Source organism: Lissotriton helveticus, chromosome 6 (assembly GCF_964261635.1).
Source record: "Lissotriton helveticus chromosome 6, aLisHel1.1, whole genome shotgun sequence".
Classification (NCBI taxonomy): domain Eukaryota; kingdom Metazoa; phylum Chordata; class Amphibia; order Caudata; family Salamandridae; genus Lissotriton; species Lissotriton helveticus.
In genome coordinates, this window is record NC_136067.1 from 333,158,769 (window position 1) to 333,181,643 (window position 22,875).

General features: G+C 50.0%; 1 protein-coding gene across 3 annotated transcripts in view; it reads left to right on the forward strand.

Moving 5' to 3' along the window:
* Positions 1-22,875, forward strand: part of NBAS (NBAS subunit of NRZ tethering complex) — a 2,361,081-nt gene that overhangs the window by 1,473,388 nt on the left and 864,818 nt on the right. For all 3 annotated transcript variants that reach the window (XM_078647778.1, XM_078647779.1, XM_078647780.1), the window contains one exon: positions 12,740-12,952. In XM_078647778.1, the coding sequence (XP_078503904.1) occupies positions 12,740-12,952 (213 nt within the window). The remainder of the gene's footprint in view (positions 1-12,739; positions 12,953-22,875) is intronic.

Sequence of the window (22,875 nt, forward strand, 5' to 3'; positions counted from 1 at the left end):
TATCGCTTTTACCCACTGAATACAAAATACTGAGTAATGTACTAGCCAACAGGCTGCAGCCCTTCTTACACCACCTGATACATGTAGATCAGACAGGGTTCGTACTAGCGCGTAGCACCTCCTTTAACATTCGGAAGTTACACCACTTGATGTCGGAGGCACCGCAGGAATTCCCACACGCGGGATGCCTCTCTTTGGACCACAAGCAGACGTTTGATTAAATTCACTGGGAATACATGTTTAGGGCGCTACTACGCTTTGGGATACCTGAAAGCTATATAGCGTGGCTGAGATTGCTTTACATGGAACCGACAGCAAGAGCAAGGACTGGTAGACACATCTCGGGTGAATATAGGATACACCGAGGAACGAGGCAGGGCTGCCCGTTATCACCTCTGATTTTTATATTAGCGCTGGAACCCCTGGCGATTGCACTGTGACAGAACTTCCCAGATACGGGAATACCACTCAGACATACTACGCATCTTTTTTCGGCGTATGCCGATGATATAATTATCTATCTCTGGGACCTCCGACAACCTCTAGCTCCACTCTATGACTTGTTTAAATCCTTCGAGATCATGTCCGGCCTTGCTGTGAGTATCACAGGCCTCTTTCTTTACGGATCATAATGCCACCGCAGAAGTGGACTTTGGGGACGCTCCACTACAAGTTGCCCTCACTACATTTAAATACTTGGGCATCCAGGTGTATAGGACAAATGCTGATATGTTGGAGGGCAATCTTTTTTATTTTTTATTTTATTAAAAGAAGAAAAAAACAACATACAAGGCAAAAAAACAGTGTACATGGACATGTGTTCACAGAGGACACCTGAGCACAATGTTACAAAGTAGATCAATAGCACACGGAGTAGGGAGGGGTCCAGATGCGAAACAAATTAGAGATAACATAAAGAACACCGCATATGGAATGTCGGATCAGGGGGACATGGGGACATCGGGGCTCTCCACGAATGGGGGCGCACGTATATTTCCACGGTATGCGTTCCATTGGCTCCAGATGTTGTTCCATTTCCTAGGTTTGCCCCGCGCCACATACACAGTCTTTTCTCTGAAAATACACCAATCCATATTCTCCTTCCATACAGATACCGTGGGCGGCCGCCGGGAGCCCCACAACTGCGCAATGTCTCTCTTAGCGATCATATTCCCAAGGGTCGCCCACTGCGTCTGTGCCACACCATAATCATTCGGCTCCCACACATTCAACAGACAGCGTCGGGCCTTGGGCAACAACACCACTCCAGTAACCCTTCCCATCACAGCATGGACACGATTCCAGAACGTCACCACCTCCGGACACTCCCAAATTACATGAAGGAAAGTTCGAAGCATCCCACAACCACGCTTACATAACCCATCTGAGGAGTAACCCATACGAATCAAGTGCGGACCAGTGACATACACACGATGTAAGATTTTGAGCTGAACGAGTCAGAGACGGGCAGGAATCGCAACTTCTTTAGGTGAGGATAATGCAGCTTGCCAATCCTCGTCGTCCAGCTCCAAACCATCGCCGGTCCAAACCTCCCTGAGGCGCACCAGCAGATCCACCCGGGTATTGATCAACTTCTTATATATCAAAGAAATGGTACTGTCGGGCACGTGGCCGTCAAGGACCCGATCTTCAAGAGGGGAGGACTCAGGGATGTCGGTACCCGCAGGGAGAGCCGAATTTAAAGCATGATAAATCTGTGCATACCGGAAGAATTCCCTGTCACTCAATGCATATTCTGTCTTTAATACGGCGAAGGTCTTGATTTTGCCCTTGACCCAAAGATCGCCCACGGTACTGATACCAATCATGTCCCATTTTTCAAACCCTTTCTTTTTTCCAGAGACATCCCAACCTTTCAGACGCATACAACGGGGTCGCACGAGTCAATCGACCTCTCCATCCCATAGACGCATTCGCATCATACCACACTCGTACAGCAATCTTGGTGGGTCCAGATAAATCCTTTCCCGCCACCTTGGAATAGAGCGCCCTTCTGTAGTCCCCTCCCGGTAGCAAATATTTATCCATCTCGAATGCCGGGTTAGGAGCTGGAGCGTACGTTGCATGATTGATCGCACTCAGCTGCGAGGCCCAATAATAACGCTTAATATCCGGCAGCGCTATACCCCCGTCATACCAGGGAAGTGTGAGTTTAGCGAGGGCGATACGCGAACGTCCATCCCAGATTAACCGTCTCTGCAGGCTCCCAACCTCTCGAAAGTAGCTCGCTGGAATAATATCGAACGTATTCTGAAGCGCGTACAAACAACGCGGCAGGGACATCAGTTTAAAAAGGGCTGCGCGCCCGAGTGATGATAGAGGCAACCCGCGCCAGCGCACAACATCAAGTTTCAATCTCTGAAGGGGAGGGAGCAGATTACGTTCATATCGAGCCACTGGGTCCAAAGATATAAAAATCCCCAAGTACTTAAAGCCCGTCGAAGAGACCTGAATGGGGCACCTACGAGGCAAGGGAGGGGGACCGCCCGAGAGCACGTAGACACAGGATTTAGCCCAGTTGATCACAAGACCCGAGTTCCTCCTAAACGAAGTAAGCACGTCAAACAAAACATTTAGAGATTTTCGAGGGGACGTAAGGTACAACAAGATATCATCCGCGTAGAGTGAGACGAGATCCTCAAAGTCCGGGGACAACTGGATCCCCTTAATCGAGGGCTCCCAGCGCAACCAGCGGTTCAAGAGCAAGAGCGAAAAGCAGTGGGGACAACGGGCAGCCCTGCCGTGTGCCCCTCCCGAGGACAAAAGACGCAGAAACTCGACCATTCACGACCACCTGCGCCAGTGGCTCCTCATACAAAAGTTTCACCCAGCCGATGAACCCGGGGCCGAAACCAAATTTCACAAGAGCTGCCCAGAGATAAGGCCACTCTAGCGTATTGAAGGCCATCGTAGCATCCAAGGAAGCCAAGATGGCCGGCTCACGAAAAGACGCCGCCCTCGCGAGAACACCGTGCAAGCGCCGCAGGTTGAGCGCCGTGTTACGGTGTGGGATAAAACCGGACTGATCCAGATGGATCAAGTCACTGATAACATTTGTCAGGCGGTTAGGTAATAATTTGGCAAGAATTTTCGGCTCAGCATTTTGAAGCGAGATTGGTCTATAAGAAGAACAGTGATCCCGTGGCTTCCCCTCCTTGTGAATCACCACAATAGTAGCAAGACGCTGGTCATGAGGAAGGGAGCCGATGTCTCGCGACTCTAGAAACATATCGCGAAGATACGGGGCCATTTTGTCAGGACACAATTTGTACAATTCAATGGGCAGACCATTGGGACCAATGGCCTTGCCAGAACGCACTGAATGAATGGCAGTAGCCACCTCATCCGCCGAGAGCGCCGCGTACATTAGGTCTCTATCGGCCTCAGACAGGCAGGGCAATGTAATATCGCGGAGCAACAAATGAGAGTCTTCCTCCGGCCTGTCAGAGACCGGAGAATACACAGTTCGGAAGTGCTCCACAAAGCACTCAACAATTTCAGCCGGGTCAGTCACACACACTCCATCAAGGTTCTCAATCACCGGAACTACACGACTCGCCCTTTCTTTCTTGTCCAGCCACGCAATCAATTTACCCGCCTCATCCCCAACATCATACAGTCTGCCCTGATGTTCTCTGCTCATGACTTTCGCAGCATCAGTAACCAGGGTCCTATATTCTAATTGTTTGAGGCTGAGGAAATGAAGCTTGGCGCGAGACACTCCGAGCTCCAAGTCACCCTCCAGCTCAGCTATCTCTGCCTCCAAACGGACCACCTCTTCGTGCTTACTTTTCTTGGCGTTAGCAATTAGAGATAAAGCCTGCCCACGTATCACAGTCTTAAAAGCTTCCCACAATGAAACAGCAGAGGACACAGAACCCACATTTTCAACAAAATAATGATCGAGGGATTTCATCAACTCAGCACGGGTCTTGGGATTGCGAAGATACCAGGGGTTTATTGGGGCGACTCGTCCCTCATTACTCATAGTAGTATCCCTGCTAAGCCACAATGGGGAGTGATCGGATATGCCCCGGGCGAGGTGCTTCACCTCCCTGATAGAGGAGGCCAGCGCCGCCGGCATCAGAACATAGTCAAGTCTAGACAGACTACCATGGGCTCCGGAGTGGAAGGTGTATTGCACCTGATCCGGGTGTAGCAATCTCCAACAGTCTACCAGACCCAGGGTCTCCAAGAACCCACTCAACCTGGATTGGGACTTGATAAGATCTCTGGGGGGGTAGCAATCCAAGTTACCGGGGACAACTAAGTTGAAGTCTCCGCCCATCACCAAGATGCCCTCTGGGAGCCCCAGTACTACACGGCCAAGATCCGCAAAAGTCGAAGTCTGTAGACCCGGCGGGATATATACAGTAACAAATGAGACAGTCCTCCCCTCCCATCTACCAGTGAGAGCAGCGTAGCGCCCCCTATCGTCAAGAACCACATCATCTATTGCCAGAGGGAGGGAGGACCTGACGAGGATACCCACACCCCTAGAACCAGAGGTAAATCCAGAGTGTGCCACAGACAATACCCTCGCCGATTCATAGCGTGGCACGTGTTCCCAACCAGATGCGTTTCCTGCAATAATGCAATATCAGGGGAGAGGCGCCGCAGCAACTGTAACACCACACCCCGTTTTATCCTATCCCCAATCCATTGACATTCCAACACATTAGTTTCAACCCACTACCCCCCATCCCGGAAAGAAGTGCTGAATCCACCCCATAACGAACACAATGACCAGATCAGTAAGAGAAACAATACGTTGCCTTGAAAGAAACTCACAAACACCCAGAATCCCCCTCCACCCCCCAATTAGAAACCGTTGCAACGCCCCCCACCCTGCACCCCTGCATTAGACTCAAAAGCCCCCCCAACTTGCAGTGTGCCTGTCGCCCCATCACTAAACTAGTCTACAAAAAGAAACCCCTGAGGAGGAAAGAGTCCCACTCCCCCCGCCACCCTCGGGTATACAGCAATAGAACACAGTAGTAGAAGAAGTATCGAACCCAGCCGAATGACATGTGAAGTGTTCAGAAATCAGGAATCATAATGTCACTCTTGTTCCGACACACCGCCCTCGGCTCCACCAGGATGCCCGGTTGAGTCATTCTGTTTGGGAAGGGTGTCCAGCCAGTCACTAACTCCGTGGGGACGATCAAAGAAGAAAGTCCGGTCTTCATATTCGACACGCAGCCTGGTTGGAAATAGCATTGCATATTTCAGGCCCAAGTCTCTCAACCTACGCTTCACTCCCTGAAACCCCATCCTTTGCCTCTGAACAAGCTGGGAGAAGTCCGGGTAGAAACTCACCGTCGTGTTCTCGAATTTTACGGGGCCACTCACTCTCGAGGCCTGCAGGATAATGTCTCTGTCTCTGAAATTGAAGATCCTGGCGATGATAGGTCTCGGAGAGGCACCCGACTTCGGTTTTCCGCCTGGCACTCGATGGGCACGTTCCACGGCGAAGAATTTACTCAAGCCTGTAGGGGCGAGGTGATTCAAGACGAGGTCCTCCACAAGGATATCCGTTGCCAGAGTACCAGAATTTTCAAGGATCCCAATAAGGCGTATGTTATTGCGTCGAGCCCTGTTTTCAAAATCCTCCAGTCGGTGGGCCATGAGATCGTTGGAGGATCGCAAGTTTCCAACTTTCGCCTGCAGATCAGACACATCGGTCGTGAGGCTAGAAGTCTTCAGATCTAGAGACTTGACCTTTTCATTGCTCTTCGACAAATCAGCTCTGATCAAAGTAACATCAACGGCTACAGTGTCAATTTTGAGAGCGAGAGCCTCGTATTGCTGACCAATGGAAGCCTGCATGTTGGCAATGACGCCCATGACATCCTGCAGAGTCAATTCGGTCGACGCAGTCGGGTCGTCACTGGGGTCCTCCAAAACTCGACTGGTGCCACCGGGGAACCCCTTAGGTTGGGTATAGCGATCCATGACGTTGGTTTGGATCGGTCCCCCACGTAGAGGCGTTTTGGTCGTCCGCTTCTCGTTGTCAGGCTTGGCAGTCATTTTGAATGGTGAGCCCCGAAGGGGCCCGCGAGTCCTGGTGAAAATGGCCGCTCACCACCAGACCACCGAAGATCACGAAAGTGGGCCGCAGGGGCAAAAGCAGCAGCTCAGCCCAACACCCAAGCACTCACGACCGTTGGCATGCGATAGAGAAGCAGAGTTAGGCTTGACCTCGGTGGGGGCGCGAAGCAATCAGGCGATCAGATGAGGCCGGAGGCACAAAAACGAAACCGAAAGTCAACTCAGGGCAACAGGGGTAGCCCCTCAGGCCGTTGTTGTTCAACTACTTCCCGGCGTCTTGGCGTGCCAGCCCCCGGTGTCGCCGTAGGGCGGGCCTAAAAAACTCCGATCGGCTTATCTGCGGTTCCCGAAGTCCAAATGAAATTTTGAAAACAGCTAAGGTGTCAGCTGAGGTTCATCTTCAAGAACCCGTCGTCAAAGTCAGGATATCTTTCAGGATATATGCGGAGGGCGACGAGCGACTCGGGAGCCCTGTGCTTACGCGGCCATCTCGGATGCGCGCGATGCTCCTCCTCCTTGGAGGGCAATCTTGACAGGACTAAACGATCCCTGCGATCCAGTATTGCTTTCTGGACCTCATTGCCCTTATCCGTTATGGGGAGAGCCGCAATAGCGAAAATGGTAGTCCTACCACGCCTGCTTTATTTCTTTACGAATTTGCCCCTAATAGTGCCACTCTCCACATTTCAAACATTGAACACACTGCTAATAGACTTAATATGGGGCAAAGGAAGACGGCGTATTAGCTTGAAGAAATTACAAGTAGGTACAAGTATGGGATGGCTAGGAGTCACTGACTTCCGTGCATATTACTACGCCTGCCAACTACAATGGTTATCCTACTGGACGGCAGGCCGTAATCTCCAAGAAATAGGATACACTATAACTGATTTTGAAAATGGCGCCCTACACGCTCTCTTACTGCCCAGCTACAAATTGCGAAAGGACTTACCTACACTACTAGCTACTGCACTGACGTGCTGGAAGGCGGCAATCCGATACGCAAAAACACCCTCCACATATGCGAGCAATCTACCTCTACTGGGCATCCCTCTTGCCGCTGGTATCCTCACTCAGCGAAAACTGACCGCATGGGCAGACTGGCGTAACGACAGTGGCAGACCTCTTTAGCCACGAACTCCTGATGGATCATGACAAGTTCGTTCACAAGACAGGCGCACCACAACACTTATTTTTAACCCACGCTGCTCTCCTACAGTACATTAAAAAATATTGGGCACCGCAGGGCCAGGAACCCGACCAAGATGAATTGGTGAAAATAGTACATTATATGGGGATAGGAAGACACTTGATCCGCTGGATATATCATGGGATCAGCGCCCACACCAGGATGAACCTAGACACACTGCGTGTTATATGGGGGGAGGAGATAGGTAGGGAACTCTCGGACACTGAATGGGCAAAGGTGCTAGAGCATCCCAAAAAGGTTTCCCGAAACTCGAGATTCAAGTTTATACAAACCATGATACTGCACCGAGCCTATCTGGCCCCAGGTCGGTTGGAGAAAATGTTCCCCCAGACACAACACTCATGCCCACGATGCCATGTCCCGGGAGCGGGAGTATTACATATGCTGTGGACATGCCCCTCCCTATTAGAATATTGGGTCAGGATTAGAGAACTTATCAAAACAGTAACACACCTTACAGTACACGGTACAGTAGAGGAATGCCTACTGGGCTTACACAAAATCAGATCAAAGCACAAGGTACAATTTCGCTTCATTGACCTGGCGTTACTCCTGACTTGTAGGAATATTACGATGCGCTGGAAATCCAGCAGGCCCCCTGAGATACACAAATGGCACACGGAAATGATAAAATGGGGTAGTGCAGAAGGCGCAGCGCTGCGAAGAGAAGAGGCGAGAGGACTACGTAAAACACCGATAGCCCTAGAATGGGAGGCAATGCTAGAGGCGCTTAAATCGGAAGAACTTAATGCATTAGTTTGATGTTTGCATTGTATGTATAGAAAATTGCAATTTGCCCACACCTCACTATCCAACGGAATATGTAGCTATGTTACGCAGCTGTATGCAAATCAGTTTACTTAGAATGCAAATGTACAGATACGGATTTTGCTTTAGAAATGTGACCACAGTTATTGGGGGTGGGGGGGGATTGCAAAGTGGTATTTCTTTGTATTTCTTTGTCTCCCATTATGGACCGCTGGCATGTATCTCATTGATGAGACCATAGTACCAATCATATTTATGACATATGATGTACTTACATGACCATTTTACAAGACTATGAACGGAAATTAAAAACCAATAAAATATGTTTAAAAAAAAAAAAGCTGGCAATTCCAGTAAAGATTTATTTCAACACTGAAGAAACTTGTCAAACTCCCAGAACATCAAAAAAAAGACACTAGCGTAGCTTTCTGCAACCGACTTGCAGGATATTTTAAGGACAAAGTGCTCACCATCTTCAAATCCCTCCAAGACTGGGATGACAACATGACAACCACCTCAGCCTCAAATATCCTATGTCCCACTAGCATCCTAGACTCCTTTGATCCACCTAGCACTGATTTAACAACACAAACTATCAAATCCATAAAATCTGGAGCACCATCGGACCCATGCCCATCCATGATATTCCACATGGCACCAGACACATTCAGTGAATAACTCAGTACACTCTCCAAAGAAGTCATATGATTTAAATTAATATCTTATGCCGATGACACCCAAATTGTGGTGTCAATCTCAAGCAGCCCTGAAGACACAGCCGATAACTTTAGAAAATGTATGTACCACATAAACCTATAAATGGGGTCAAATTGTCTGAAGCCTAACGGCTCTAAAACAGAGGTTCTATTAATTGGATCGGACACCTCTTTTTGGGCTCAGAACTGGTGGCCCCATAGCATGGGCACGCTCCCCACCCCAGTTAAAAAAGTGAGGAACTTGGGCATCATCTTTGACGACAAATTGTCCTTCTAACATCAGGTCAACAAAGTTGTATCAATGACATTCCTGACTTTAAAATCCATACGAAAAATAGGCACATTCATTCCCCCTAAAGCAGTAAAAACTTTAGTCACAGTTCTAGCAATGGCTAGACTGGACTACGGAAATGCCCTATACTTAGGCATCCAAAAACAGCATATGGCCAAGCTCCAGCGGACTCAAAACGCAGCTGCCAGAGTAATATTGAACATCCCTACATTTTAGCCCATTTCGGAAGGACTAAAAAACTCCATTGACTCCCCATGAAAAAGAGAATAGATTTTAAGGCCCTCTGCCTAGCATATAAGGCATTACTTGGTATGGGACCAGCCTTCCTGAAACAACATCTCACGTGGTACCATCCTCCTGTGCAAAGTGCTAGTATGAGAGTCTGAGTCCATATGTGACTCTGATTGGTTGTCAAGGAAGGCTGCTAAATCTGCTGGTTCCACAAAGAATTTGGTCTGGCCTCTGAAGGTTATTCAAAATCTCAAAGGGCCCGAAAATGAAAAAGGAATTTCCACTTCTATGAGCCGTTTCCGAAAGTTCAGGAAACCTTTTTGACGAATTGCAGTCTCTATAGCCTAGTCCTGCAAAATGGATATTTTATGATCTTGCCACTGGATCTTCAAAGCCTTCCTCATAGGTACCACCAATTGTTTCTTGTGTTGATGGCGTATGAATTTGAAGATCAGAGGTCTTGGAGTCAACATGTTTTTAGGTTTGAAATTTGGAATCCTATGGGCTCTTTCGATTTCAAAGTCTTTGCTGAAGGCGATCTGGGATCTCTGGGATCCTAGTAATTGGCAACCGAGGGACCAGAGCTTTCCGTACCTTCCGGCAATGCAAAGATGCAAAGATTTCTTCTTTGGTTGTGGTCTTCCTGTTCCATGAGTTCTCTCTTTAGTGAGGAAATAGAACGCTCAACCTTTTGAAGATGCTTGGCTTGAACATTCATGAAGTCTTTGTTTCAGCATTCGAGATTCTTATTGTTAAATCTTTAATGTCTTTGCGGATCCCTGCCACATCAACCTGAGCAGGCCCGTGTTTGTTTTAGTGCTCTGAACTACGTCATGTACAGTATTGAGTTTGAGTATTGCCTCTAAGGTAGAGGAGGATTCGGGGATGCATTTTACTGGTAACTGCGGAATAGGTGGCGATTGTTTCAAGCACTTCAGGTTTGCCTTGGTATTTCATTCCTTCATATTTCCCTCTCCGATATCTGACATCTTGTGACAGTTGGTCTGATTATTCTTGTAGAAGAGTGGTACCACCATTATGAGGTACCCAGCAAGGAGAGTGGTTCCCAGCTAAACTCATATTTGTTTAAGCTCTTGTCTTGTACTTGTGCACTGCTGGAAAGGTGTGCTGATGGAAATGCACTCAGTGAGGATCTTGGATATTGAGTGTGGTACTGCAACTCGGCGCAATATCAAATATAGATTGTTGCAGGACGAGCTCCTTTGTAATACTAAGGTCTGGTGGGGGTACCACTGCGCCAGTATGGGATCCAAGAGTCGGCACACAAGATAGATGATTGGACCTAAGATCAGGTGAGGAGGTGTACTGCAAAATTGAGCACTCGCAGAATTAGTCCTCTTCTCTGAGACAAATGCACTGGTAGCCTCGCAGATAAGGCGTCTTCCAGGAGCACTGTAGGATGATTGAGTTATGGACTCGTGTGCGCACACTGAAAAATGGATCCCATTGACTATATAGCACCTTCTGTTGACGCTCAGACTCATGTCAAGAAAATTGTGCACAAACAAACAATGATACTCCGTGAGTGTACAAACAGACAATTGTACTCTTTGGGGGTACTGAAAACTGGCATCAGAATCAATCGATGTTAGTGGCAAGGTCAGAGCACATTGTGAGAAACACAATCTGATCTTTGGGAGCTCAGTTGGCAGAAAAGAAATCTAGCCCTCTGCACATGGGGTCCAGACTTGTCAAAGTTCACAATATTCAGAGCGACAGGGCCACAGAGATTAAAACATAGATCAGAGGAGTGTAGTGGATTTAGGCAGAAGCAGTCACCAATATTTTGAGTAGAAGCTAGCACTGGTGTACACTGCAACTGGACTCAGTAATCACCATTGAGTTCCACTGTTAGTTGTGCAAGCAGAAAGAGACTAGAACTATCCCCACATGAATGCCTTGTTACGATTAGAGGGATTAACCCACATCGGTTTCTTCCTTTCGATATTTTTATTGCTTTTCCGACAACGGGCTGAGTGGGTATGCCTTGGAAGTGTGCTTAGCGGGCACGAGTGCACCTCGAGGCAAATCACTATAGGGGAGGACGGTAAGACCTTGATCTCCCTCGGCAGGGATCATCAGAGGTCTTGGTTCCTCGCTTTCATGAGCGGTGTCTCTCAGATAGGCCAGTAGCGACGAGCGCTGAGGGGGTGAGTTAGGCCGCCATTTTGGATGAGCTGAGGTGCCGAGCACCTGGTTAGGCAGATCGCCTCCAGAGAGTGTTGCAGTGGGGGATAAGACTTCAGCCCTAACCACCATATAGAAAGAGAGGGTCCTTATAGTTCCTGACCAATCGGTGGGAACTAGTAGTTTCTTCAGATTGGCCTGTAATTGAATGTGGATCTCGCCGACTCGGGGAGATGGTCTGGGACTACCATGTTGGATCTGCTGTTGCCGAGGATATTGGACTGGGGGAACATCGGTTCAGATGGTGTTTGGTGGTGCCCAGTCACTCCTCCAGGGTCATGCTGTATTCCGGCACATAAATATATTTTTTTACCTCTTAGCGGGCATCCCGATCAGCTCTTTATACCGGAAGAACTGCAGAACTTCGGGCAAAGCTGCCATCTTAGCCATGCACCTCTAAGTTAAGCATGACTGCTTTGTGTCAAGCTACCAGAGGGTTAAGTACAGGTTAATTTAGTGGCATTTTGTGGTTCACCCTGACAAGAATTTTGTTTGTTTTCTGACTGGTGCTTCAACCCCCCTCAACCAATCATTCAATTTCTTACAGTTATCATAATCGTCTATCCACCTAGAACTAAAAATAGTCTCCATTGTGGGCTTAAATTCTGTAGAGTTCCAGATCTCTGCTACCGCCAGACATCCTGTGCATTCTCCAGAGTTGAAAGCAAACATCCACTTTTTTGGCTTCAGTATATAAACTATTATGTTTCCTATCAATTTCTTCCATGGCGCCTGCTTATTGTCAGGCCTGAATTCCAAGTTTTCTTATTTGCTTCCAGGTTACCATGAATATGTGGATGAATTTAAGGCACTGAACAAGACACATGGGCACAGTTGAGCACAACACTGCGCCCCTCTGCGTGCTTCCCTATGCACTGCAACTAAACAGACCTAAATGCAGTACTCGTGGTAATTCGACCACAGCACTTCTTCGACTCGTTCTCCTTTTTCACTGTCCCCTCCTTATCATGCACTCCAGTGCCATGCTGCAGCCTGGCTTAATGCATCGCTCTGGCAGTGACTGGGATCAAATAAACATAAGCATTAACTATATTGTGACAGATACTAGCAGAAAACGAGTTTATCAAAGCAAAATTTTGTACGCCTCAGCTTCTTAATGCTCTTGTCTTAAACCATTTTACACATCGTATGAAGCGAGACTGCTAACATTAAACTTGAGCAAAAATATCATGATCTCTTTTGATAAGATGAAAAATAAAATACTTGCTTACCTTTTTTCAGCTTTCAATAGAATCCCGGACACAGATGACTAAAAAAGCCATCGGAGCAATCAAACTGATCACTGAAAAAAAAGGAAAAAAGACCATTGAGGACGGCAGTGCCGGGAGTTCCCCAATTACTTACGAGGAGACTTTGAACCACCTGAAGCAATCTCTTGCTCATCTGGCAACTCTCAGTCATGACCTTATAACTAACCTCAGGAGTACTGACCAGGTAATGAGCATTTCTTTTTCACTAACAACCTTTTCCTACAGCTGTTTCCTTTTCATTACCCACTGCGGCCACCTGCTACTTGGATGGGTTTATGTGACCTGCTGTCACACTGTGACATTTTTTTAAGTGGCTCACGTAGACAGACTCACTGTAGGTAAAATGATCTAAATCAGAGACATCATGCAGAACAAGGACATGTGAAGGGACATGTCCGCGTCAGCTTATATTTGCAGATCTCTCATTATAAATGGTATTGTTTAACCCTTGAGCACACTATTGTCTCAATTGCCTAAGCAGTAGAATAGACTATGCTTTTTCTCATGGCCTCCATGTAGGAAAAAGATGGAGGCGAGGCAGATGTAATTTCTCTGAATCTGTTTGTAAAAGCACCGTCCCTGCGCGGACATCTTGGAGGGCGAAGAGTCTGAAATAATGAAGTCGGGAAAGTATACATGAGCATGCAAAAGGTCACACAGTGTGCTACCTCGCTACTGTTTTGGATTTTAAGGACTAGGTTTGAGCAAGAGAGTGCCCTATGCATGTGTAACTAGGGCAATCCCAAAGCTTCCCGAAGGAAAGATGCAAAATGTGGATTTTAGAAGTTTATTTAACTGTTTTGTGATAGCCACTTTGTAACATTGCTGAACACGGTTGTCTGTAGTTTGTGGTTTAACCTGGTTCCTTTTCTGGGTGACGCAAAGCGGGAAGATTTTGGCAGTTGAATAATATTTGTGGTATTTTCAGCTCTGATATTTGGCTGGGGTGATCTTCACTTAGAGTGCACCTGTCTTTTTGTGGAGGGAAGATAAACAAACCATTTCTTGCATGTTATGGATCAGTATCAGCCAAAGTCATATTTAGACTCCTGAGCAATACATAATTAGTATCTTCAACACAATCTACCTAACCAAGTGCAAATCGTCTTCTTAACACCCTACAAAGATAGTTCCACCTAAAATTAACCACACACTACAACAGATGGGGATCTCCAACGCCTTTTCCTGTCCAAAACAACCAGTTAACCAGTTTATAAGAATGGGAATAGATCACAACTCAGTGACGCATGAGAAGACCAGGGTCGAATCGATCCGGATCACCTGGTCTTTATGACTAATTACCGGATTCTCACCATGTGCTGGCTGGTTATACTCTACTTCAGCCCCAGTACGCTGTCAAAGCTCATGAAGGTTTATCGAGCTTCACCCTGTTGGTGTAGCCCCTGTGATTTTGTTGTGACGCAAAAGGCCTGAGGGCTGTTTTCAGTTTTTCTTAAAAAAAAGGACTCAAAGTGTTCCAGAGGTAAGCTCCCAAAATACAACTAGGGCCACCTCCTTGTGCTCAGGTATCCTTTGCATTCTGTGCAGTCTCCTGCCCTTGATAACATCTATATACCGCCTCTTCATAATTTGTTACCTGTCTGGAAGGTTTCACATTTCTGCTGATGTCAGCTAGCTTTTCTTTCCCATTTCTTGCACTGTGGACAGGGACTCCGGCATATTATGTCATCTGATAGACACTATGGAGATGTAAATGAGGGACAGTTACCTGCTGTTGAATACGTTAATAACTGACTTTGTGATAGTGGGCTCTACAGTGATGCTTGAGGTGATCTCAACCATTGGTATCTACTTTGGGCTGCATTCCAGTCCATTTAATAGGCACACGTATAACCTGACTAGTCAATGACATTGCTGTAGTACGGTGGGATCTTTACAGCAGTGCTGAAGTTGTATACTGGATTGTGAGGAGACAAGCAAGAAGTCATGTTTCGTGTTTTGTATCAGCCATCTTTGGCCGCATTTGCCTGCTCGCACCCCTTAACACTTTTCTACAGACTGTCCACTCAAGCCCAGGAGCCTGACTGTGCTCCTGTCATCCTTGTCCAACTCCCACGAGTACTTGCCCCGGTAGGTACTGGTATTTCTGTCCATTTGTGAGAATTAGGCCGATCTGTCAGTTGGCATGATTTTGTGCATGTGTGTGTTCCAGGACATACTCTCAGCATGTTACTGTCACAGGACTATCATGACCCGCAATCTTGCGAATACTTAATATCTGAAAGAGACTATTAGTTATAGATTCCTTATCTTGGAATTACCCCCAGGCGTCAGACTGGTTCTGGATAATTTTTTCTCAGCAGTACCCCTGTGCATCAGTAGGTGGCGTCAATCGACTCTGTCAGTCGCTGGGATGACGTTTCGGTACAAAAGGGGGTGGTGATGGACGGAGCATCTGAACCAATCAAACACTCGCACCCAGTCAAAAGATATGGGTTTGATCCATCGCCGTTCTTTAGCCCACTCTGCCACCCCAGTTCAGACATGGCTATATGCAAATCAGTCTGACCCTGTGCCTCATGGGAACAGTCCAGCCCGAACTGCCAAGCCATGCCTTCCCTGGACCGGAAACAGGCTTCCGAGGACCGTTTTCTGTCATTCCAGCCGTCTTCAGCCCGGCTTGCTTGAATCCAGTGGCAAAGTGAGCAAGGGACTCACGTCTGAGCATACCCTGCCACACTTATGGCGGCCAAAGCGGTACAAAAGGGGGTGGTGATGGACGGAGCATCTGAACCAATCAAACACTCACACCCAGTCAAAAGATCTGGGTTTGATCCATCACCGTTCTTTAGCCCACTTTGCCACCCCAGTTCAGACATGGCTATATGCAAATCAGTCTGTCCCTGTGCCTCATGGGAACAGTCCAGCCCGAACTGCCAAGCCATGCCTTCCCTGGACCGGAAACAAGCTTCCGAGGACCGGTTTCTGGCATTCCAGCCGTCTTCAGCCCGGCTTGCTTTAATCCAGTGGCAAAGTGAGCAAGGGACTCACGTCTGAGCATACCCTGCCACACTTATGGCGGCCAAAGCGGTACAAAAGGGGGTGCTGAAGGACGGAGCATCTGAACCAATCAAACACTCACACCCAGTCAAAAGATCTGGGTTTTATCCATCACCGTTCTTTAGCCCACTCTGCCACCCCAGTTCAGACATGGCTATATGCAAATCAGTCTGACCCTGTGCCTCATGGGAACAGTCCAGCCCGAACTGCCAAGCCATGCCTTCCCTGGACTGGAAACAAGCTTCCGAGGACCGGTTTCTGGCATTCCAGCCGTCTTCAGCCCGGCTTGCTTGAATCCAGTGGCAAAGTGAGCAAGGGACTCACGTCTGAGCATACCCTGCCACACTTATGGCGGCCAAAGTGGTACAAAAGGGGGTGGATCAAACCCAGATCTTTTGACTGGGTGTGAGTGTTTGATTGGTTCAGATGCTCCGTCCATCACCACCCCCTTTTGTACCGCTTTGGCCGCCATAAGTGTGGCAGGGTATGCTCAGACGTGAGTCCCTTGCTCACTTTGCCACTGGATTCAAGCAAGCCGGGCTGAAGACGGCTGGAATGCCAGAAACCGGTCCTCGGAAGCTTGTTTCTGGTCCAGGGAAGGCATGGCTTGGCAGTTCGGGCTGGACTGTTCCCATGAGGCACAGGGTCAGACTGATTTGCATATAGCCATGTCTGAACTGGGGTGGCAGAGTGGGCTAAAGAACGGTGATGGATCAAACCCAGATCTTTTGACTGGGTGTGAGTGTTTGATTGCTTCAGATGCTCCGTCCATCACCACCCCCTTTTGTACCGCTTTGGCCGCCGTAAGTGTGGCAGGGTATGCTCAGACGTGAGTCCCTTGCTCACGTTGCCTCTGGATTCAAGCAAGCCGGGCTGAAGACGGCTGGAATGCCAGAAACCGGTCCTCGGAAGCTTGTTTCCGGTCCAGGGAAGGCATGGCTTGGCAGTTCGGGCTGGACTGTTCCCATGAGGCACAGGGTCAGACTGATTTGCATATAGCCATGTCTGAACTGGGGTGGCAGAGTGGGCTAAAGAACGTTGATGGATCAAACCCAGATCTTTTGACTGGGTGTGAGTGTTTGATTGCTTCAGATGCTCCGTCCATCACCACCCCCTTTTGTACCGCTTTGGCCGCCGTAAGTGTGGCAGGGTATGCTCAGACGTGAGTCCCTTGCTCACTTTGCCACTGGATTCAAGCAAGCCGGGCTGAAGACGGCTGGAATGCCAGAAACTGGTCCTCGGAAGCTTGTTTCCGGTCCAGGGAAGGCATGGCTTGGCAGTTCGGGCTGGACTGTTCCCATGAGGCACAGGGTCAGACTGATTTGCATATAGCCATGTCTGAACTGGGGTGGCAGAGTGGGCTAAAGAACGGTGATGGATCAAACCCAGATCTTATCACTGGGTGTGAGTGTTTGATTGGTTCAGATGCTCCGTCCATCACCACCTCCTTTTGTACCGGGATGACGTTTCAGCATCTACTTAGCTGCCGCCCCAGCGCGCTGATGTCAGTTGTTTCTTTTTCCACACCAGCCACCGTAGATCCGGAGAGAGAAGTACCCTTAGTAATTTTTTTACTAACTCTTTTTCGACTTTTGTCGACATCTTTTTAGAGGAGTTCGACTCCTGGTGCACGTAGGGATGTCCCATCATCGGACCGGCTTTAAGCCTTGTGACTCCTGTCACAAGTTGATGTCAGTCACGGACTCGCTCCTCGTGTGCCTTTGGTGCCTGGAGCGCGACCCTGACCCAAAGTCGTGCTCCAACTGTTGGGCCATGAACCCGAAGTCTTTGCAGAAGCAGTCCCAAAAGCTTCTGGAGGCCCGGCAGTCAGCTCCACGCCACTCAAGGTCCCAGTCGAGAGGGAGGTCGGTGAACCGGTCGTGGAGTCACCACCATCATTCCTCCTCGAAGTCTTCGTCATTGGTAAGTCGAAGCACAAAAAGAAGTCGAAGAAGCACCATTGCTCTTTGCCTTTTTCCCGTCCGTCGGCCGACGCGGGAAGTGAAGGCTGTCACCTTTTGGCTCCACCCTCGGAGCCTGCTGGGATGGCTCCGCTTTCCTCCCTTCCCGGAAGCTGGTGGGTCCCCTGTGCAGGTTCGTGCATTTTACTAAGCCCTCCACTCCATCTTTCGGCCTTTAGGCTCTGCTGGTGTGCCTTTGTGCCCTGCAGACTCGCCTGGGGGCTCTAGGCCTTCAATGCCGGTGGCTGAATCCAGATCGGTGCCAGTCGACCTCATGACTCCTCCCCAGCACCTCTGACGACGCCTCTGCCACCTCCGACGCTGGTTGTGTCCCCGTCCAGCATCGGCCCCGGACTTCCCCTTGACTTGGACATGGAGCCGGACCGGCGTCGACCAGTGCCGACCGGTACTTTTGTACCACTGTTCTACCTTGGCGTTCCTTATCCAGAGGAGTGTGAGGAGGACTGGGAAGGGTCTGTTGACCTTCTCACAGACCAGCTTGAAGTGCCGAACTGGAGAGAGGAGTTGTGTGAGGCCAGTGGTCTGGATACCTCCCCAGATCTTGGTATGCTTTCTCCCCCAACCGTGGCCATGAAGGAGGGAGCCTCCTATGCTGTGGTGTTGCGTAGGGCGGCTGAGGCCTTGGGCCTTGAGCTTCCTATGGTGGCAGTCAGGACTAACCTCCTGACTAAGGTGCTTCAGCCCACAGCGGCCTCTTCGGAGCGCCTGCTGCCGTTCAGTGAGGCCCTCACAGGCATCCTTCTGGGCCCTTGGTCCAAGCCCCGCACAGGGGCTCCCATGGATTGGATGATTTTCCAACACCACCGCCAGGCCCCGGGCGACCCAATTTTCCTCTCCCAACACCCTACCCCGAGAGCTCAGCGTCCAAAGGTGCGTTCCCTACTGATTCCCCAGATAGGGAATCCAAGAAGCTGGAGCATCTTGGGAAGAAGATTTTTTCTTCCGCCAGCTTAGGACTGTGGTTGCATGTTTCTTGGGCCGTTACACCCACTCTTTGTGAGACAGGGTGGCACAAGTGCTGCCACAGTGCCCGGAGGAGGCCCGGGCCATTCTCTCCTGTGCGGTCGCAGAGGGCAGAGACGCAGCAAAGTTAGCCATTCGGTGTGGGCTGGATACTGTCGACTCGCTGGGTAGGACGATTTCTATGTCAGTAGCCCTGAGATGCTATGCCTGGCTGCGGTCCACTGTCTTCTCCGGGGATGTCCAATCAACTCTTTAGGGCATGCTCTTTGATGGATGTCGCCTGTTTGGCCACAAGGTGGACAATGCGCTCGAGCGATTCAAGGACTCTGGAGCTACGTCCAGATCCTTGGGCCTCGCTGCCCCCTCTCGCCCCTTTCAGTCTGCCTTTTGCCCCTTTCATGGCTATGGAAGCCCCCCCCCTCCATGTTCCACCCAGGGCCACAGCCCGGCGCAAACTACCCAGCCTCTCTGTGGACACAGGACCCAATATCTTGGGTCTGGGCCAGCGGGCGGGCCAGTCCACCAGCGCCCCCTCTGTAGCAGCCTCCAAACCTTCCTAGTCCGACCTTTCAGGGAAACCAGTTGCCAGTGGGTGGTAGATCCACCATCGCCTCCGCCACTGGCACAACATAACGTCGGACAGGTGGGTTTTGAAGATAGTGCGAAGGGGCTACTCCCTCCCCTTCAAGACTACTCCTCCCTCCATGCCACCAACAATCTATCGCATTTCGGAGGATCACTTGGCCCTTCTCCGTCAGGAAGTTACGGCTCCCTTGGCCGAAGGAATTGTCGAGTGAGTCCCTGTCCCAGAAGTAGGTCATAGTTGTTACTCCCACCCACTACTTCCTGGTACCCAAGAAGGACAAAGGCCTGCGTCCTATCTTGGATCTCAGGGACGTCAACCGCTTCCTCCGGAAGGAGAAGTTCAAAATGTTGACATTGGATTAGGTCCCGTCTGCCCTCGACCGTGGAGACTGGATGGTAGTATTGGACTTGCATGATGCTTACTTTCACATCATGTCCTGCCTGTCCACAGGCATTACCTACGGTTCAAGGTAGGCCATGAGCATTATCAGTTTACCGTGCTCCCCTTTGGCCTTACCAGCTCCCCTCGGGTGTTTACAAAAGTGATGGCGGTGGTCGCCGCTCATCTGCGCAGATCAGGGCTTCCAGTCTTCCCCTATCTCGACGACTGGCTGTTGAAGGCGGGCTCGCCCCAGGCTGTCGTCTCTCACCTCCAGACTACGGCAGACCTCCTGCACTCGCTGGGGTTCACTATCAACGTGCCGAAGTCACACCTGATTCCCTCTCAGAATCTCCCCGAACAGCGAGCCCGGGATATTCGGGTTTCGGTGAGATTGACTCTGAGGCTGCTGTGCCTCATGGCCTACTGCATCCTGCTGGTGGATCATGCCAGGTGGCATATGCAGGCTCTGCAGTGGGACCTGAAGTTCCAGTGGGTGCAGAATCAGGGGAATCTTTCCGATTGTGTCCAGATCTCGGAAGGGACTGCACACCAATTGCAGTGGTGGCTAACAAACCAGGATTGGGTGCATGGCAGATCCCTCTACCTTCCCAAACCAGAGTTTACAGTGGTGACAGATGCGTCACTCCTGGGATGGGGACCACTTGGGAAAGGCGGAGATCAGAGGCCTCTGGTCTCTGGCGGAGTCCGGACGCCACATCAACCTTCAGGAGCTCTGGGCGATTCGTCTGGCACTGAAGGCATTCCTTCCTTCTGTCAAAGAAAGGGTAGTGCAGGTGTTTACAGACAACACCAACACCATGTGGTACTTCAACAAACAGGGCGGGGTGGGGTTGTGGACCCTGTGTCAAGAGGCTCTTTGCCATTGGAAGTAGCTGGAACATCAGGGCATGTCCCTGGTGTTTCAACAACTGGCAGGTTCCCTGAACACCAGGGCAGACAAACTCAGCCGCCGATGCCTGATGGATCTCAAATTGCGTCTTCACTCGGAGTGCAAGGTTTCTTTCAGCAGTGGGGAGAGCCTTGGTTAGATCTGTTCGCCGCTGAAGAGAACACACAATTTCAGCAGTTCTGCTCGTTGGAATTTCCAAGGCGGCACTCGCTCGGCAACGCTTTATGTCGCGAGTGGCATTGCGGTCTTCTCTTCAACTTTCCGCCTATACCACTTCTGCCCAGAGTGCTGAAGAAGATCAAGCGCGACCTGGCCCAAGTCATTCTTGTGGCTCGGAATTGGCACGAAGAGTCTGGTATTCAGAGCTCTCGAACATGGCCATCGATCAGACTGCCTCTTCGGGAGGATCTTCCTTCGCAGCAGCAGGGCATGGTCCTCCACCCAAACCTGTCCAGCCTCCACCTCCTTGCATGGAGATTGAGCGGCGACAGTTGACAGCTTTTGACCTTCTTCCCGAAGTCTGGAATGTCTTGGCAGTCAGGTGTCTCTCCACTAAAACGGTATACGCCTGTAGATGTACAAAATGTGTGGCATGGTGCACATCAAAGGCTGTTGTTCCCCTTTCTGCCCTTCTTTCAGAGGTTCTCCTCTTCATTCTATCTCTGGCCCAGACTACGGCCGACCTCCTGCATTTGCTGGGGTTCGCTATCAACGTGCCGAAGTCGCACCTGATTCCATCTTAGAAGCTCCTCTTCATCGGAGCGGTTCTGGACACTGCGCAATTTCGGGTCTATTATCCCGTACAGCGAGTCCGGGATATTCAGGCTCAGATTCCGATCTTTCAGCCCTTATCCCGGGTTTCAGTCAGAGTGACCCTGAGGCTGCTGGGCCTCATGACCTCCTGCATCCTGCTGATCAATCATGCCAGATGGCATATGCAGGCTCTGCAGTGGATCCTGAAGTTTCAGTGGGTGCAGCATCAGGGAAACCTGTCCGATGACGTCCAGATCTCGGAGGGCACTGCACACCAGTTGCAGTGGTGGCTCACGGAATGGCATTTGGTCAAAGGCAGATCCCTCTCCCAACCCTAACCAAAGTTCACAGTAGTGACGGATGCGTCCCTCCTGGGATGGGGCGGCCACATGGGAGAGGCGCGGAGATCAGAGGCCTCTGATCTCCGGCGGAGTCCAATCTCCATATCAACCTCTGGAGCTTCGGGCGATCCGACTTGCACTGAAGGCATTCCTTCCCTCTGTCAAGGGGAGAGTAGTGCAGGTGTTCACCGACAACACCACCGCCATGTGGTACTGCAATCAGCAAGGCGGGGTGGGGTCGTGGACCCTATGTCAAGAGGCTCTGCGCCTCTGGACATGGCTGGACCATCAGGGAATTTTCCTGGTGGTTCAACTCAGCCGCAGGTGCATGATAGATCACGAATGGCGCCGTCACTCGGACGAGGCGCAAGGTCTCTTTTGGCAGTAGGGAGAGCCTTGGTTAGATCTATTCGCCACCGAAGAGAACGTGCAAGGTCATCAGTTCTGCGCTTTGGAATTTCCAAGGTGGCACTTGCTCGGCGATGCTTTTCGTCGCGAGTGGCTTTGCGGTCTGTTCTACGCCTTTCCACCTATACCACTTCTACCCAGAGTGCTGAAAAAGATCAGGCGGGACCGGGCCCTAGTCATTCTCATGGCCTCAGACTGGGTTTGAAGTGTTTCGTATCCCAAGCTACTCAGTATGAGCATCGATCCTCTGATCAGACTGCCTCTTCAGGAGGATCTTCTATCACAGCAGCAGGGGGCGGTCCTCCACCCGAACCTGTCCAGCCTCCACCTATTTGCTTGGAGATTGAGCAGCGCCAGTAGATTCCTTTCGACTTGCCTCCTAAAGATTGTGATGTCAATCTGGCAACCAGGCGTCCCTCCACTAAGGTGGTATACACCTGCAGGTGGAACAAATTTGTGGCATGGTGCACAGCAACGGCTGTGGATCCCCTTTCTGTCCCTCTTTCGGAGGCCCTTTTCTTTCTTCTTTCTTTATCTTGGCAGGGCTCTGCTCTGGGCACTATCAAAGGTTATCTTTCTGTCATTTCGGCCTTTCTCAGGCTCCCTGATCAGCCTTCTCTTTTCAAGTCCCCTGCTGTAAATAGATTTCTCAAAGGCATTACACACCTGTTCCCTCCTATTCCCTTTGTGATACCGCAGAGGGACTTGAATCTGGTTCTTACTTACCTCATGTGTGCCCCTTTCGAGCCCCTTCATAACTGC